Genomic DNA, 19,528 nt, shown 5'->3' on the forward strand with positions numbered 1-19,528 from the left:
TATTTTTTCCATGGTGTTTTGACTGAATACATCTGTAATTTTCACACCACAAGTGTGCGTGGGTGCAGCATGGTTAGCTACTCAATCATAGATGATTATCTTATTTTTGGAATACCATAAATGTAATAAAAATCAAGTTCAGGGTTTGTCAAGCTTTCAATAAATAACTTTGTCTTCATGACTTGGCTGAAACAAAACATCCTGTGGTAATAAACTTGATAGGATTATTTTATGCAGCACTTTCTGTGAAAATGTTGTAAATTTTTTTACTTAGGTGTTCATAGACACCTGTTTCTAAAGATAAGGTCCAAAGTATTCTGTTAGGTTTTGCCTACCATTTATTTTATATCCCAAATGCTCAAGCTGGAGGGAGGAAACCTTTCTAAGGGCAGCCATATAAATAGACCAAATAAGGGATACGAGCAGAAGATGTTGCTGTCTTGTATCTACATAGCATTCTAAGTGTCTTATGCCAATACTTCACCAGTGTAGAAGTGAGTCCCTCAGCCCCTTTCTCATATGATTATAGGCAGCCAACTAGAACACTGTTGATAATCTCAGTGTGGTTTAAAATTCCCTAAATGATGTTTGGGTTAAAAACAAACAAACAAACAAACAAAAAACAGAAAAAAAAACCAAAACCCCAGTAAAATTACATGCTTGCAATGTACTCCCCTGCCCTTGGAAAATCTTACCTGAGCTTTTCTCTAAAGGCAGCAAAACCTGTCATGCTCCTTATTTTGTTATCTCTTGGCAATGTTGACAGAGAGAAGTTGCTATCCCTGCTGCAACACTTCCTTAAAAACAACAAAGCCAAGGAAGACTAAGCTAATAATTTCTTTCTTTTTCCAATCTTTAGCTTTTTAACTTTAAACCTACTTCCTCTATTTAACGTTGCTCATTATATAGTATTACATTTAAAGATGGTACCTTAAGCTCTAAATCCTGTCTCTGACTGTAACCAGGAGGGAATTCTCAGCGAGGAAAACAAAGGAATATTAATGGTGATATTTACAGCTTTGATGATGCTTCCCCTGTCAGTTGTTCCCCTCTATAATATAATAGAGCATTCTCATGGTGGCATGTTCTTCTCATTAGTCCATTGAAACAAGAGTTATAAAATTATACCTGAAACTTCTGCTTCCTGTAGAAAGGGAAGTAGAGCTGGGATGATAAAGAGGACTTCATGCATCTGATGGGTAGTATTGCTTGTGGGCAGCAGTATCTGTTGGGGAGTTGAAACAGCTCTGACTTTAGTGTTGGAAGGAATCAGACAGAAAGCAATCATCTCTGTGCTGTAAACAGGAACACCAAGTGTTGTTATCCAGCACATAGCTGATAGTGTGGTTTAAAATTAATTATGTAATTTTCTGTTACATTTGGAAGAGATTTTTCCCTCAGTGTTGATTTTTCATTTTCAGGTTTTTTGGTAAAAGAACTCAATGGGACTGTAGAGGAGCTTCAAATTTAGAAGAACTACATCAACTTTTAAGTGAAATAATGATCAGAAGACTGAAGAAGGATGTTCTAACTCAGTTGCCTCCCAAAGTTAGGCAACGTATTCCATTTGACCTCCCACAAACTGCAGCTAAGGTAAATTTTTCACTTCTGCTAAAACTACACTTGTTAATAAATAGTAGTATCTATGTATTCGTATGTGTTTATATGTATGCATGTCTATTATATGTAGTTACAAAGAATATGTGAATATATGACATAGCATCTCTGTTATTTTTAAAATATAACATGAAGAACGTGAATATAGCAACTTTTTGGCATCAGATAATGATAAAATTTGCTGTAATTTTAGTACAATCTTCTTCTTCCCTTCTGTCTTCCTTTCCCTTAGATTTTGAATCCTACAGTTACTTTTAGGCAAATTTGATAGAATTCTCAAAAGCACTCAGTTCCTAAATGTTTCATGATTGAAATGTACATGTTGAGATTGAACATCCTTTGTACAATATATCTAACCACGGATCTCTTCTGCCAATTAGAATTTGAATACCACTTTTGCAGAGTGGGAGAAATTAATGAGAAATCTGAATTCAGATGCCACTGAAAGCCACTTTTCTCAAGTCATGAATCTAATCACACGCATGTATAAAGAAACAGCCATTGCCAAGGTAAGCGCTGAAATCTTTTCTTAAATATGTTTAAAATGCCCAGTGTGTTTTTAACTTCATAAAATTAGTTGTATTGGCCTGCATACTAGATGAGGTTGGTTGGTTTGTTTTATAATCACGATGTGGAGAATCACTCCCTTCTTCCCTCAATGTTTATGGAATAGGCTGAACCCCATTATAATCACGTGAGCTAAGTGTTAAAACTGTTACTGATACCCACCAAGCTGGCTGAGACTATCCAGACACAGTGTCCCAGCAGCACTAGATGTATGTCTCAGACGTAGGGATATACTGAAGGTGGGTACTTCAGGGACATACCTGTGTGTCAGCAGCTGCCACAGCTGACCCAGGACAGTGCTGGTGCTGCCCTTACGCAGGCGGCATTCTGTCAGTACTGGTTCTCCCCATGGATAAACATGGAAGAATAATCCCCTCTAGCTGCTCTCTTTCTGTTTAATCAAATGGGACCCCATGTTCTGCATTTCTTCCTATAGAACTGTAGCTTAAGATTTAAGGGAAAACAAGTTAATGACCAAAATCTTTTACATGCCTACTTTTTACCCTGCTATCGGGCTTCATTATGCTAACCTATTTTTAGGAAAGGATAGGGGAAAAAAAAAAGAAGGTCTGCAGGCTGCTGGAGCAGGAAGAGTGGAGAATCTGACCAAGTCATTCACATTTTTTTCTCCCTGTCTTAAAAATATCACTGCGGTTCTGTTGCTATTTCTTCCCCACTTTTCTAGTCTCTCCCCTCTGGTAGTCTATTTTAAAACGGGAAGTTGAAACACAAAGAAAGAGAGAAAAAAAGAAATCAGACGACTGCTGCAGTGGGTATTCCATTAACCATTGATCACTGATAAATTTAATTATTAACTGTCATCATTACTTTAATAGCTTTTGTAAAATATACTGAAAATTATATTTGACACAAAAGAATTCGATGAATGTTTAAATAGAGCAATATTTTATGATTATGGTATCGTGAAAGTATCAAAATTATTCTTTCAGCTTTGATATATGGCTTTATGTGGGTGCAGATACAGAAGTTCTGTGTTGTGGTTTGAGCCTGCTCAGCAGATAAATGCCACGCAGTCGCTCACCCACTCTCCCCCATTTGGGAATGGGGAGGGAATCAGAGGGGCAAAGGGAGACTCACGGGTTGAGATAAAAACAGTTTAATAACAGTGACAGAATAATACACTGACAGCAGCATCAACGGGTAATGCACAATACAGCTGCTCGACACCCGCCTGCTCCGGGCCAGCCATCCCAAACACAAAGGCCCCACAGCCACACTCCCGGAAGTGAGAGCCCCTCCTGGCCCACTCCTGCCTTTATATAGTGGGCACAGTGTCACGTGACATGGGATATCGGCCAATCGGGGCCCAGCCCTCCAGCTGTGCTCCCCCCGCCCCCGCACACGGGTGAGGGCACTGGGCCCTGGGGAGCCCCCGGGGTCTCAGGGGGCTGCAGCTCCTCCTGCTGCCAGACCAACGGGAGCTCTAGGCCAGCCCCAACCAGGACATTCTGATTAAACAATACCTTGTCCATTTGAAAGATGTTTGGGCAGAAATCAGTTTTCTTTTTTTAAAAATATGGCTTAAAACATCAGATAATGATGTTGTAACTAAAAGGGGTTTTATCTACATTCTAATCTGGAAGAAGTGCCATGTAATTATGGGATCCTCTGAGGACAAATGGGTGTTTTTTCTCTGAAGGAATAGGTTTCTCAGAGGCATAAAGTTGTGGTATTTTTATAAACAAAATTAATTTGAATAATTTTATACTCAATGATATTTGTGTTTTCTTGTTATCCATTTAAGACTTCATCAAAAAGTGTGGAAATTTACCTGTTCATATTACGAGAAACTGCAAAACAATAAAGTAAAAACGGTCTTTTTTTAACTGCTTGTATGTTTAACTAATGAAAATGCCCTCTCTTACTCCAGGCAGGAGCGGTAAAGGACTATATCAAAATGATGCTTGAAAATGACAAACTGAAGTTTCTAGTTTTTGCTCATCACTTAAGCATGCTTCAAGCCTGTACAGAGGCAGTTATAGAAAATAAGGTAATGATATAACAAATGTGCACACAAATATAACTTCAGATTTTACAAATACACGAGCTGTGTTTGAATTCAGTAGAACTACCTGTGTGCACAGGAATTTATGGATTTTAACTATACAGAGTTCAGTGCTGCTGGACTAAAAGGGATCGTGTGGTTTTGAATAACCTTTTTGTGTTTGAGGATAATGTAAACACTCGTATCTGGTATGATACTTTCTTATTATTGAATCAGTGTTGTAGGCAGTTATTTCCCGAAGTTTTTCTACCAATGTGGTTCTGTCTACATTTTTTTTAACAGAACACTATCATCTCAACTGAACGTTTAGTTCAAAGCAGTAAAAATGTTTACAAACAACCTTCGTGTTACTTTGATCATGGATTCTCAACTTTGCTAGGGAACAGTGGCTAACTTTGCTATTTTATATTGTTATTATTTTGCAAATTCCTTGAATTTTAATAAATCATGTCAGGGAAATTACAGGTTCTTCTGTGGAGTATTCTGTAGTAAGATCCCATGTTCGTTCTGTCTTCTCCTTTTGTAAACAGGTAATACTAAGTCTACATTTCTCTAGATAGAGACTTACCTGTAAATCAGAGGGCAAAAGAGTACTGATGCATCCCTATCCCCGTGACAAGAATAGAACAGATGTTTTCATATTTTCATTGTGGGACAGAGAATGATTGGCTCCAAAAATAGACACTGATAATGTCATTTTGTTTCTATTGCGATATGTTATAGGTTCGCTACATACGAATAGATGGAAGTGTTCCTTCCTCAGAAAGAATACATCTTGTTAATCAGTTTCAGAAGGATCCTGACACCCGGGTTGCTATTTTGAGTATTCAGGCAGCTGGTCAGGTAGGACAAAAAAGAAAATACGTGAAATAAGAAACTTTAAAAATGTAGGTACTAAAGTCATTGGTGATTGAAGTAATTTAGTGAAGGCAATTTATCTTCATGCAATGTCTTTTGTAGACTCATGTATTCAATTTTTTGCACTAACCATGTTACCTGTTTTAAGCCTCTGTTGAAATTACTTGAGCAAAATCAAGATAAGCAGCGGCAACTCACTCTTGAATAATTAGAAAAAACTCCATTTCTCTAAAAGCACCACATTCATAAGAAATTAATATTACTTCCATAATGAAAAGCAGTATGCAGTCTTTGCACAATATTGAAGTATTTTTGAATCTTACTTACATCTATCTGAAGGCCCAAGGAAGAAATCAGCGTAATAGGCCCATCTGCTGTTGGGGTGGTCCCTCTTATTTCCATATAAAAATGTCCTGTATAAGCTTTGGTTTTCTTTTAATTCAGATATTCAGTTGCTTGTGTGTGGGAATTTTTTTCTAAAATGCATTTACTTATTTTGTTTAGGGTTTAACTTTCACTGCTGCTACTCATGTTGTGTTTGCTGAATTATATTGGGATCCAGGCCATATTAAGCAAGCAGAAGACAGAGCACACCGAATTGGGCAGTGCAGTTCTGTGAATATTCACTTCCTTATTGCAAAAGGAACAATGGACACTCTTATGTGGGCAATGCTGAATCGCAAGGTATGTGTGGAATAGAACCAAATAATCAAGAACTCACTGTGGTTAAGATAACACTTAAGTGCGTGTGCCAAAATACATTCTTGCTTATCTGGATCACTCTCCTACTATAAGACAAATTGATACACCTAGAACTGCTAAACATTAAAATGTCCATGTCTGTTCCAAATTAGGCTTTTCTAGCTTTTTACTCTCCATTTAAGATCCAAAGATAAACAAGGTAGCTCTTTGCTGAGATGAATGGGATAGTTCACATCTACAGGATATCATTGCTTTATCTTCCTTCTAGCTTGTTATTGCTTTGGTTGTTCAGTTTACAATTTTAAGGTTTTTTTGCATAATAATAACAGCTGGAGTTTGTTGGCTTTGTTTTTGTTTAATTGGATGAATGTTGTGCCTTACTAAACTTAATTTCTGAGAGGCAGAAGCATTCTCAAATAATTCTTCATCAAACCCAAAGTTCCAGTGATCTGATCTTCTGTTGCTGTTTTCCTCAAGTGTTACCCAGTCCTTGTTAGGAGGAGTAATTCTGTCCTACTTTCTTCCCTTCCTTGGAAGATATTTGAGATTTCACAGGACTGAGAAAAATTTGCCTGTTTTGCTTTCATGACCTTTTTGTAGCCTTTGATACCATTATTTAGTGTCTTGTTTTGATAACTGAGGTGTGTTTGTTTTCTGTCAGCTCTTGTTTTCTTACATTTCCAGAAGTGTCATTGTAGAAGGGAACTGCCTTTTAAACTCTAGTTGTCAGAATTGTTTGAGACTGTGGTTACACAGGGTTTCTTCTGATACAAATGTCGACTTATGGTGGTTGTTCCTGCATTTGGCTACCCCTGTGTTGTAGTGGTGCGATTGTGTCCATATGGTTAGTAGAGAAACTGCTAATCATTTTTTTGCCAATATATTCCTCTCCTGCTGAAAAGTAAGCACAACTTAAAGAATCTAGGCACTGCAAACTGTATTTGACATTCAGTTGGGGAATGAATCTCTCTATTCTAATTCCTGCAGGTACCTCTGAAAAAGAACTCAGTTCATTACATTAAGAGTCTCCATAAACATGGCACAGATGGGTCTCGGTAATTTACCAACAATTTATTGTACAAGGGTTCTGTCACTAAACTGCTTTGAATTAATTCTGCCTTTGTTTGTTTCCATGTGCCGAGCAAAACATGTAAAGACTGTAAGAGATGTACACAATGTATATATTCTCTTTTAACTTCAATAAATACTGACATTTTGCATACAACTTTTCACAAGTTGTAGTTTGTTAAATATGCTACTTAATGTCCTTCTTGCAGAGGTGGCTGCTGGAAAAGGAGTTATTTTGAATTACTACAGAGTTTCTTACTTTGCAAATGCTGAATTAAGTTTACAAGGGAAGCAAATTGAGTGAATAAATTTGTTGCAACATGTGAATGCTTTGGAAACTTTATGCAAGCCTTCTTTCTGCAGGCCAAAGTAACAGGCAGCACCTTGAATGGCAAGAAAGAGAAAATGCAGGCTGAGGAAGGTGATAAGGAGAAATGGGATTTTTTGAGTTTTGCCGAGACCTGGACCCCAAATGAAAGTTTAGAAGATCCCAAAAATGAACTTTTGTTTACTCATGTAAGACTTGAAACTTTGTTTTCAGTTTTCTTTCACTTAAAATTATAACCATTGTTCACTTAAGTTTTCTGTGCACTACTGTTAGTGTTTTACTAATAGAGAAACACTAAAATGGGAAAAAAGTAGTGTAAATTCTATTTTAAAAATGAGTGAAGTTGGGAAAATTTCATTGCTGGGTATAAATGTTATCTACAGGCTTCTGATGGGTCCTTCTGTTACGTTTACGTGACTGACCCACCCTTAGAGTCAGATAAGATGAAGGAATTTCTGTTTAAATTATAGCTTCATTAGCTGTCCTGAGTTTAATTGCCTATTATTTTAAAAACAGTGTTTAAAAGCCTTTCCTTGTAATAGACATCAGTAAAAAAGGCACATGGTATACCAGTCCTGTGTATTTGTTTTCTGATAGTGCTATTTCAGAATTTTCATGAGAAGATTGAAAATACTTTTTATAAAACAGAAGAGGAATGTTGAATTGCTCTTTCTGCTAGCTGTTTGTTCTTAAAGGAAGATACCTTTTGTTTCCATCTCCAAACTAAAAACAGCTTCTTGTACTAGAGAGTATTATTAGCAGAGAAAAATCATAATTTTAACAGCTTCTGATGCAGCAATTATAAGTGGGGTTTACATATGTCTTTCCTCTTTCCTAGTTTGAAAAGGAAAGACAGCATGACATACGTTCTTTCTTTTCCCCAAAATCCTCCAATGAGAAGAAACGCAAAATATTTTCTGGTAATGAATCATTACATAATGATTCAGAATCTTTTGAAGTTACAAAAGAAGAGGATGAAGAGAAGAGCAATGAAAACCTGGATTCTACAACAATAGGTGACGTGGATACAATTTGTCATGAAAGTACCTGTGAACGTGAAGCTAAAAGAGCAAGAAGCATGAGTGGATCTACTCCAGTCAACTCCAGCAAGAAAAAACAAAAATCTTTGACTGGAAAAAAGCCCTCTTTGTTTTCAGAAAGAACCTATGAAGTCTTACCTTGTGACTTAAATACTTCAAGCAAAAGTATGGCTTTAAATAAAGTTTGGCACTGTAGTGTTTGCACTTATAGTAATAATGAATTGCTCCCTTACTGTGAAATGTGCAATTGCCCTCAAAGCAGTAATGGTAAGTAACATATGCTGCAGAGAAAAGTATTCATTTTTTTGTTTCAGTTGTGACTAGTTTCAGAACATATAGTATTTTTGAATATATGAATATACACAAATCCAGGCAAAACATGAAGAATGGTGTCTGTACGTGAGCTGATACCTGTTAAGTGATCCTTCTTAATTTTGTTTTCCCCGAGGATCTTTTACATTATTCTAATTTGAAACAAATGAAAAATTCAGTTAATGTTAACAGGTTATAAATTCAGTGAGGAAGAATACATGCTCAGTTTTCTTTGCAGCAAATGTAGCTTTCCTTTTCCTTGAGGTTTATGATTATTCTTAATCTAATTAAATGGCAAACTTTTTCTCTACCTGTCAAAACTAAATTCTATGGAATAGATGTTTTATTAACTAGGGTATTGTATATTTGTTGAGAGACATTACCTGGAAAATGTGGCATTTCTTGTTCCAACACGTCAGAGCAGATGTATTAAATTTATTTAATCTATCTGGAAATTTATAAAACATTTTTATAAATCTGTCCCCATATTTTCCATTTAAATTGCAAAGGAAGGAGTGATGGTTTGTTTTGTTTTGGTTTGGTTTTTTTTTAATTTTATTTAAGTCTATGTGCTTGTTGAGGTAAGGACAACTTCTGAATTTAACATGTATAGATCAATCCATGAAAAACTACTTTGTGTGCTTATGGTGCACGATAACTGTATATAATATAGAATTGCTAACTGCATTATTTATTGCATATATTTTGACATTAAGTTGGGTGCATGAAACTGCATAAATGGAAAACTCTGACCCATGTGTTTATTCTCCTAATATAAAAGGTAGCTCTAGTTTCCTAAGTGGTTGCACCATTAGAGAATAAAATGCAATCGTATTTCAGTTACCTAGTCCTGTCCCCAGATGTGTACTGACTAGGTTCCTGTTTGTACAGGTAGCATAAATAATTGCTTTTCTTGTTTCTTCACCTATAGTTGAGAGAAACTGTGAAGCTACTGCTAGCCAGACTGAGGAAGATGTGTCAAAGGACTCCAGAAGTGAAGAAAGCACAGTGTGCAGTGCTGAAGATAGAAGAGAAGATTCTGGGGAAACGGTGACCCAGCAATTTGTTGAAATCAGCAAACAGGAAACTGTTGCAATTGAAAATGAAAAAAGTGAAAAAAAGTGTGGAGAAGGTAAAGTGGGACTCCTATGAAAGAAATATTATATTCCATTGCAAAACCGTATTAAATGCCTCTGGGATGAAAACTAAATTTTAAATGAAAGCCTACACATTTGAAAGATGGACTGGAGTACATACACTAGCACATGACTTTCCCATTTTAGCCTGGGATGTTTATTGAATTTTGATGATGGATAAACCTGGCATTTCCATAGAACTCCTGAAGCAATACAGAGGTTTTGGCTGACATAAGAACTATGTCAAACTAACAACTGTGAACCTGTACAGTTTTATTGAAACTTACGATGGCATTTACTTGTGTTCAGGACAGCCCCAGGCAAAACAGATGATAGGTAATTCAGAAGAAACAGAAAAGTAAAACACACAAATATCTTAATAGCTTGCTGCTTGAGCTGTGTATCTTATTATGTTGTTCTGGAATTAGATACAGAATCCTCATGTGGTATATATTCTCCTGGGTTTTGTTCCAGGATTGCTGAATATTTGAAGAAAAAATAGAGAGAAAAATTTAAAATATTCATACAAAATTGTGTTTGCATTTACACCAAATTGGGAAATTTCACAAGTAACATCTTAAGAACATGTATAATATTTTTTTTTTTAATGTCTAAGTAGACTGAATTAAATGAATGAAGGAAAAACACTTTTTAATGTCAACATAATTTCTCTTTATAGGAGATGTAGATGAATCAGATGCATTTCCAATATATGATGGTCTTATGTTTTGTGCAAGCAGGAATACTGATAGAATTCACCTCTATACAAAGGTAAACCTGAAATATGCATGTTTATTATGATTTTAAAATTACGAAGTAAAATGTTGTCCTACTAAATGTTTATATATACTTCCGTTTGTTAAATTTTATATAAAAAGACCAGTATTTTTGTATTAGCTGAAATGTACAAAAATTAGGTAGCTTATCATTGTAGTTCTTTTTCTGAGTGGAATTAAGTAATAGTTCCCTAGATATATAACTTCTAACTCTTCTCTTAGCTTACAAAATGGGGCTAATACATTAGATGAATGCTCAGGTCATCTGTTAGAAGTGCAAGTGATAGTTGTTTTAAATTCCTTTTTTCTTATAGTGTCTTATCACAAAATATTTTAATAGAACATTCAAAATTAAAATAAAAATGACAGTGAATCCTGACAGACTAAGGAAGTAAATAAAATAAAATCTCACCACATTTTCAGAGAGCTAGACACTGATGCTGTGTATAAGCCAGTAACTTCCTGAATAAAACACATTATCATTAATCTGCAATGGTAATGGGAGTACAGAAACTAGCAGTTGATAATTTTCCAGGTTATTTTTCAAGGGAGAATCAGGACATCCCAATTCCTTCTTTTAAGGGATAGAAAAGTTCACTGAGATTTCTCCAAAGCCACTGAATGAGACGTTATATTCAGGTGCAACAGCAAAGCACCACAAAAAAACTCAGGGGAAGCCTTTGAGATAATACATTTTTCTTAGGCTAACTGATACAGTGGGGAAAAAACTCAAGAGTGTGTCTTGTATATGAAAACTTAATATACTTAAAATATATGAAAACTTGTATATGAAAACTTAATATACTTAAAATATACACAACTTCCGAGCTTCACACAATTTACTCTAAGACAAAGATGCATTTTGGATGGTATTTGGGCAACTGTGAATTGGTCTGGGTTGATTTTGGCTTGGATTAGAGTTTCATTGTGCCAGATACTGCACAAAATCTTTCTGAATGATGCGACACCAGGGAATTCTGCTTTGATTGCTTCTCTCGAATGTTTGTGAATCATCAGTAAGTTCCTGGGTCATATGTACCCACTGGAACAACTTATTCTTTAAAAATTAAGTGGAAGAGAAATTGTTCAGACATTAAAAAAAAAAAAGTAAAGTATAATAAACATTGTTCTGTCTAAGATTCTGACTTTAAATCATAATGAAGTGACATTTTCCAGCCTACAATCATTCATTTTCCTTGGAAATTCAGTCAAGAGAATTATAATTTCAGTTTCCTAATTTTAAGGCAGTTTGTGTCTGAACTATTTGCAAAGAAGAAAATTCAGATATTTTCAAAGTTAAAATTCTCACCCTGTTTAGATATATTAATGTGAATTGTGTTTCTTGTATCTGTGGTATTATCATATGTCTGTGTCTTTTGGGTTTTTTTCCTGGAAAAAAAATCTTACCTTGAGGGTAGGAAGGGAAGATAATACACTTGAAACAGAATTTTTTTTTGTAGATTATGCTACATTGCATCTGTAAACAAAACTGCTTTTCTAGGATGGTGAACCACTGAATCATAATTTCATCCCATTGGACATACAGCTGGATAACTGGGAGGATTTACCAGAAACTTTCCAGTATAAACGAAATCGTTCATTGGTAAGAACGAATTCTACTGGCACAGTAATATAATATTTAATGCAGAGGGCTTTGACTTTTTTTTTTTTTTTTTTTTTAAATAAATGCAGAACACTTCCAGGCCTTGGAATCTAGGCACAGTTTCATTAATGTAAGCAGATCTTATAAATGTTGATGTGAATATTAATTATGCAGTCTGTTACCTTGGCAAATTATCATGCCTCCTGTTAACATTTCGGTAGATGGACTCAACCAGGCATCATGTAATTTCTCATTTACAGGATTAGTAACTAACATTCGTAAGTCAACAAAATAACATTTTAAAGGTTATGAATTAAACAGGGCACATTAGGAATAAAAATGTGTTAGATTGTATCAGAGCTGCAGTTCGGAGCAGGCCTCCACTCTCACTTCTTCCTTTGGTCTTCTAACAGTTTTCAAAGCAGTGTAGGGCACAGCTCCACTGAGGCATGTAGCTGCAGTTAATTCAGTAATAAAGATCACATTCATAAAGGTGTTTGAGAATATTAACACAGTAAATCCCAGTAGTCAAGTAAGGAAATATAGAATTTCAATTGGATGTGCAATATTATCTGCTTAACATGATTTTTTTAACTGTTTTTCTCCGTTTAAGGAGAGATATGATTTGGAAAATTAGATTCTATCATGTAGGAACAAAACTGATTCTTTTTGGTAGTTTCTTCAGCAAGGTTGGAACTTAAATTCGTAAGAGAGATACCTGACTGTTTCAACCAACAGTTTTGTGAAGCATCTAATGAGTGGGTAACGCAAATGTTACCAAAAGATTTCAAAGCTATTTGCTAGACTGAAAAGACAAGTTAAGAATCCCATGTTTGAGGGCAGGGGGTGGCATGGCCTTATGGAACTTCCTGTCCCTCAGCCTTCTCCTCTAGATTAGAAGATCTATATTAGTAAATGCTCCCCAAAAGAAACAAGGAAATACCTTCTTGCTTCTGTTTCCATTACATCCTGCCATTTCATTGGCTTCTTTCTTGCTGCTCTGACTCAGAGGAAGTGAGACTCATCTGTACACTTTTACATTTGCCATGTAAAAATACTCCAAGGAGAAAAAAATCATTGCCATGCTGTAATCTTGAAGTATGAAAGTTTGTTCCTGGAAAAAGCTGAAGTCACAATTACTTCCATACTGAACAATATATTTATTATTCCCTTAGTCCATGTTCAGAAAGAAGCGTGATACTGACTCCTATGGGTAGTTGCAAGTCAGTGGGGAAGAGTGGAAAAACAGAATGAACTCCCATAACAGTCCTGTTTACATATATAAATGAATATATATATGTAATATATAAATAGAATATAAAGGTCTCATTTATATTCTATGGTGGAAATGAGGATGGGATGAAATAATTTTTCCCCTACACACTTCCTAAAGCAAACAGCCATGTTATAAATTCTAAATTCCTATGTAGAACAGCTTTTCCCTCACTTCCTCACTGTCCTTAGGTTATAGTTATTGGGGAAATCCATTAATCAAAGCAGCTCTGTCCCTTTATGGCTTCAAAGGATTTTTCTGGCTTCCCAGCCTGTAAGAAAACCTATTTGATTCAGTACCAGAAATTGAGTTCCTCTGAGCCTCTTTATTATACTTAAAAATTCTAAATGCGAAATAAGGAAAGGTGGTCAATATTGTGCAGTAGTCTCCATTTCCCTTCTGACATACTTTGTCAAACAGTTCATCAGTTTTTCCCCAGGATCCTGTGGTTGTGTCAATTTGGGATTGCTGTGAAAGAAGATGAAAGGCAGGTTAAACTGCTCTAAACTGTTGTCCTTTGACTATTTTGATGGTAAAGCATGTCTCTACTTGCCAGTGAGATTTTTGTGCGCTACACTGAAATGCCACAGAAAAAATGAGGATAGCAGTATTGCCATAAAAACAGATGCATTAAGATAATTTGGTGATCTGATTTCTCATGTCATTAATTGCTAATTTACTATAGTAACTTTTATTACATGTGTTTTTCTGACACTGCATTATTATGAAGGAATATAATTTTGAAGCATGTCAGTAAATCCATTAAAATTTTACAAGTTGGAAAACATCTGTTGAGAAATGGACTAATACCTAGTTGAATTGAACAGCTCTTCCAGTTTACCTGTAGCTAAGCCTTTCACACTGACATTAGGGGCTATACACTACAGATTGTTAATCCCGTGTTTAGCATGTGTCAGAAGGTTAGAGGAAAGAAGAAAGGTTGTAAACCCAATTATAAATGCTGTTCAAGTAATGGGAGCAAATTTTCCTTTCCTGAGAGACCGGCTGTACCAGGAGGATGGCTGCCGTAAGAAAACTCCTTTGTATGTTAGTTTTTGCCATCTGCAAAGTCTCACATACAGAGGAAATGTTTGCCTGAGGCTTTATCAAGAAACCTTTCTTCTACCGCTATACCTTAGATTAGTAAAGGCCATTTCTGGCCATATTTTCTACCTTCTGGATCAACAGCCTTAGCAAAACCATGCCTGTAGTCAATGACAAAGCTGTCAGAGTTCTTCAGCAGGTGAGGGTGGAGGGTTGCAGCTTGTATGAAAAAAAAAGAAGAGTTGAAGGGACCATCTCCGATCATACCAGCTGTTTTCATCCAGTTTAAAATGTGTTAATTCATAGCACTCTTTCACTGTAATTAAATAGTTTTTTGTAATGCCTGTCATGCTGCTGACAATAGCATTCTCTACTAGATACTGAGGTTTGTGAAGGAATGGAGTCATCTAACAGCAATGAAACAGAAGATTGTCAGAAAGAGTGGTCAGATATTTTGTAGTCCTATTCGTGCTGCAGAGGAGTTGTCTAAAAAGCAGTCGGTGGTCAGCAGCACAAAAAGGTATGTGCTTTTTCATTTTTCTTCCTCTTACTAATTGCTGCAGGAAGTCTGATATAACGTAACTCTCAGTGGAATGATGCTGAGACTGTAAACTGCTTGTTCGATGATTGCTTGTCACGTAGTGACAAACGTAGGTGACCGAGCAGGGCAGTAAATCTGTCGGATGGAAGTGTCTGCTTCCCTGTCCGGCACGGCTGCATTCAGCAGCTGCTCTGGCTTTGCTGCACTCCATGTTTAAACATCTGGAACTGGCCAGAGGTTTTTTTAGGAAAAATCTTGACCTCAGGGACTCAACAGAAAAGTCAAAGAATCTTGTTGTTTTCCCCACCTGGAAGCAGAAATAAATCATTAGTTGCCATCGGTGCTATAATGTTTTATTCATAACTCACAGCCTACTCCAACCCTTTCTGATACTCATTTTTAATTGGAGCAATTCTGTTCTCTGTGGATGACACTTCTCAAAGCTTACTGTTTTCCTTGCCGGGTGTCACTGAAAAGGGCTACTGTTTAAGCCTTGTTAAAAATCTAAATTTACCTTTTTTTTTTTTTTCCACTTTATTTCCTTTTTCTGATACGCTGTCTTCCCTGACAGACATTTGCAGCTTCAGTGTTGTCATTGCTCTCCACAAAACTTTTCATGTGTATGGTTACTTGATCATGGTTAACTCACCAAGGTGCCCCTGCAAACTGTCTAAAACCTTTTTATACTTCTTAGTCCCTACTGTTAAATTCCCCGGGGTGACTCTGGCTATAGTTAAGAATTTCAGTAAATAGAGTTTCTAATTCCAGCAATATAAGGAGAAGCAGCAGGTAGTAAGTGTTTCTTAACCTGTTGCTTGATTGTGTCCTCCTGTAAAATGTAGGAAGGATCTAACTGTGAACTGTGTTAGAAAACCAACCATAACCTACAGCGACCTTCTAAGGCAGTGTGTAGGGTTTGGCACGTGTATGCTACAGAGGGATGTACTTAAGTTGTCTGAATAGTGGTTTGTGGAAGAATGATCAGTGTGAAGCGATTTTTTTAAAAAGTTTTACTTAAAAGCAGTGGTGTTTTGTATGTTTTCACATTAAAATAAAGAAGTGAGTTCAAGCATAACTAAGGGAGCAAGGAGTCCTCCAGAGCTTGTACAGCTTCCTGGGTTATCTAGAATGTCAGTGAGACCGCACCGAACTGAAACAAAATGGCTTCCAGATTTCACTGCCAGGCAATACCAAGTTGCTTTCGTTTTTTAAATTGCTGTATGCAAAACAGCTCATCTGTTTGCTGGTTAGAGGTGAATCTGGTTTTAGAAAAAGATCTCTTATTTCATATGGAAGTATTATGCTGAAGTATGTTTTCCCAAAATTTATTCTTTTCTCATCTTCAATGTTTTAAGAGGATATGCTGTACCAACCTTGCTGCAGCTAAGTGTGATTATTCTTTGAGGGAGATTGTTCCCTTTGCACCATACTGACAAATTTTTCATTATTTTAGGTACGTGACCAAGGAGGATGTAGCAGCAGCCTCACTTAGCAAAGCTAGCAGCAGCGGGGGCAGCGTTCGCCTCATCTCGAAAGAAAGTGGGGTTTGTCTGAAGAATGACAGTGCTTCTCTTGAACCATCAGGTCATTCCACAAAGTAAGTTTATTAATGTAATAAGGTGATTAAGCTCCTCACAGATTTTTTTTTTTTTGAGGTAGCAAAATAATTTGCTATGAGTGTTTACCTTGCTGAAGTACAGTGTTTAGATAAGAAATGTGCTGTAGTGCTGACGAGTGATGTTTTATTCTTACAACAATTTAGTTTGCATCTGTTGTCTGCTGATACAGCTGCTAATTAACTGATTCTGATTGAAACAAAACAAGGAGATAGATAGTTACATGAATCAGTTAAGATTAAAAAAACACTAGCTCAGGTCTGCTTGTGAGGTTTACAGCAAACTGGGGACACAAAATTTTCTTTTATTTTACCTCAAAATGTAGAAAAAGGGAGAAAAGAGCATGAAAACTCTAGACAGAAAATGCCTTTTTAAAACATTTTATTTAACAAACGTTGTGTATCCTGCCTGGAGGTAAGCCTTGTTTGGAGTAGGAAATTGATAGGTAGCTGTGAAGGTTGCATAGAGAAACCAGGATCTTTCCTTTGACTTCTTCACTTGTATTAAAAGAAGGGGCTGAAACATTTTACATTTATATGTGTACATGCCTGATAGAAACCATCATTTCTTTATAAATACAGCACTATTTCAGCTAATAATTCAGTGTACATGTGTAAATGTAGTAAGGCGTGCAAAAGAAAAATTTGTCTGTTATATGTCAAATCAACTTTAAATGGAAATGTAAACCAAATAGGTGATTTGCACTGTGCCGGTATCAGTCTGAGCAAGATAATTTAACTAAAATTGGTATTTCAGAGTGTAAACGATATCTAATAAAAATACATGGTGCACAAAAAACTGCTGAATTGCATTGCTGAATGCCCGCTCTATTAACAGCTGTGTTTGTTCTCTGAGAACAGGTTGCTTTCAGAAAATGGAAAAGGCCCATCAGCTCTTCACTCGGAGCAGACTGAAGCTGAAGGCTCCTCCGTCCCCAGAGGCTATTTGCAAGCCCTGGACAGCCGAGGGAACCCTCTCTGCCTCAGCTGCCAACAGCCAACAGCTCAGCCTGCGCCGGGCTGCCAGGCCCGTGCCTGGGACACGCGATTCTGCTCTCACACCTGCCAGGAGGACTTCTCGATTCGCTCTAGTCAGAGCTACCTCAGGACTAAAGTGTTTGAAATTGAACATGGTGTTTGCCAGTTTTGTAATGAAAATGCTCAGGAGCTTTATCTCAGCATCAGAGATGCACCCAAGAGTCAGCGTAAGAAAATTCTGGAGAGTTCTTGGATGTCTTCCCTTCCACTCGCACAGGTAATAGCACTGGCTATAAAGCAGTAACGACTAATCTGTGTATTCCTGTAGTTCAGACAAATCCAAAATGCTGTTCTCTGAGGCTGAAGATTGAAGGTTAAGCTAGCACCACCAACAATAATAAAAAACAAAATCTTAAACACAAAAAACCCCAGTGTCTTCTAATATATTTTTTCATTGCTGAAAGGCACAGGCATCAGAGTTCAGATGTGAATACTGCAGCCAGATTTACTTGAAATGCACCTTGTTAACGAACTTCATGGTTTTAAAACAAAGAATGAATGTCATCAAGGCGTATTAGGTTATTCCTACTCTGCAGAATGTTTGGTAGGAGCTTAACAAAAACCAGTTGTCACAGCTCCTCTCTGTATCACCTCAAAATGCCTTAAACGACCACGATGGATGTGAGTGATCGCTGCTTCACTGGCTTGAAGGCAGTAGAGCAGGGAGGGAGAACATTCCTATGTGAAGTGGTATTTTTATTCAGAAACTAAAATGCTATTTCATTTTCTGCTGAGAAGTTGAAATTCTGTTTCAGAAATTTCTGGTTCTAAATTGTTTAAATTCTGCAGGCACCCATGGAAGCTCTCAAGAGAAAAAGTAATTTACTGTCCCTTGTCATATGCATGAGATCAGCTTTGCTGCTTGCAGCTTTTTAAAAGAAGGTGGTGCTGCACGTCTCGAAGACTGAGAGGTCTTGTGGAGGGGGAGTATCTTACAACCTTCTAAGTGAACATGACTCTATGTTAAGTTACAATTAGTCCTTCACTGTTTGACAGCTGACATAGGGCGTTATCACCTAAGGTTTCTCAGTGCTTGCTATTACAATTACCACTGACTTGATCAAAAACTTAAATGACAAACTACCTAGCTGGAGTCTTTAATTTTTGTGATATTATAGCTGTTGCACTCTATTTGTGTATATTTAATACCAGCACTTAATGATAAAATGGCATTGAAGATAGCTTACCGTACCAGTCAAGAAAACTGAACCTTCCAGCCTGTCTTTCCTTGATCCATCACCATGTGCTTCACCACACCGTAGGCTAGCTGAAAATACACCAACTAAAATACAGTTTGCTCGTCCAGTGGGATTAACGATAAAATGCTAAGGCTTACTTTCTCTCTGGAAGAAAACTATAAATAACTACTTCCCTAAATTCTTTTCTTATTGTTACGGTAGAACATACCTGTAGTTCAGAAAGAATATCTGATGCTTCCACTGTCGTGTCCTTTGTTTCCTGCAGCTGAATGAAATTATAACGAGCCCGACAGAAGGCCAGTTCTGGCAGGTCGACCACATCAAGCCTGTTTACAGTGGAGGAGGACAGTGCTCCCTGGAGAACCTCCAGACCCTGTGTACGGTCTGCCACCGAGAGGTGAGCGTGCCATGGTCAGAAATCCTCACCCTCTCACAGGGAAACGCTGCGGAATACGCACCAGGGTGTCACTTACAGTCACGGCAGGGCTTGGGGCAGAACAGAGTCAGAGCCCCGGGCTCAGGGCAGGGTGCTCAGCACCACCCTGCGCGGTCCTGCCCTGTCCCGCCCCAAAGGGTGCCAGGCGATGGCTGTAAAGAGGCTCCTGACCAACCCCTGTGCTCCCAGCCTCTCCCTCCCAGAGCTCATTAAACTCCCATTAAGCTCCCATTAAACTGTTACAAGTTTCCTCAAGATTTGTGAAACTGTCACCTTAGTAAACATTTGCATTTTATTATGTTGTCTACTGCAAAATTAAGACTGAAGGTTAAAGATGGGCTAATGCTTT

The 19,528-nt window shown here is 37.1% G+C and overlaps 1 protein-coding gene across 6 annotated transcripts in view; it reads left to right on the forward strand.

Moving 5' to 3' along the window:
• ZRANB3 (zinc finger RANBP2-type containing 3) overlaps nucleotides 1-19,528 on the forward strand; it is a 55,590-nt gene that overhangs the window by 33,408 nt on the left and 2,654 nt on the right. For 5 of the 6 annotated variants that reach the window (XM_042783733.1, XM_042783731.1, XM_033003129.2 and 2 more), the window contains 14 exons: nucleotides 1,422-1,593; nucleotides 1,998-2,126; nucleotides 4,076-4,195; nucleotides 4,934-5,053; nucleotides 5,573-5,752; nucleotides 7,202-7,354; nucleotides 8,005-8,473; nucleotides 9,450-9,650; nucleotides 10,334-10,425; nucleotides 11,932-12,033; nucleotides 14,728-14,870; nucleotides 16,345-16,488; nucleotides 17,368-17,761; nucleotides 19,009-19,140. In XM_042783733.1, the coding sequence (XP_042639667.1) occupies nucleotides 1,422-1,593; nucleotides 1,998-2,126; nucleotides 4,076-4,195; nucleotides 4,934-5,053; nucleotides 5,573-5,752; nucleotides 7,202-7,354; nucleotides 8,005-8,473; nucleotides 9,450-9,650; nucleotides 10,334-10,425; nucleotides 11,932-12,033; nucleotides 14,728-14,870; nucleotides 16,345-16,488; nucleotides 17,368-17,761; nucleotides 19,009-19,140 (2,551 nt within the window). The remainder of the gene's footprint in view (nucleotides 1-1,421; nucleotides 1,594-1,997; nucleotides 2,127-4,075; nucleotides 4,196-4,933; nucleotides 5,054-5,572; nucleotides 5,753-7,201; nucleotides 7,355-8,004; nucleotides 8,474-9,449; nucleotides 9,651-10,333; nucleotides 10,426-11,931; nucleotides 12,034-14,727; nucleotides 14,871-16,344; nucleotides 16,489-17,367; nucleotides 17,762-19,008; nucleotides 19,141-19,528) is intronic. The other variant, XM_042783732.1, reaches the window with a different exon arrangement.

Source organism: Tyto alba, unplaced genomic scaffold (genome assembly GCF_018691265.1).
Source record: "Tyto alba isolate M040663 unplaced genomic scaffold, T.alba_DEE_v4.0 Super-Scaffold_7, whole genome shotgun sequence".
Lineage (NCBI taxonomy): Eukaryota > Metazoa > Chordata > Aves > Strigiformes > Tytonidae > Tyto > Tyto alba.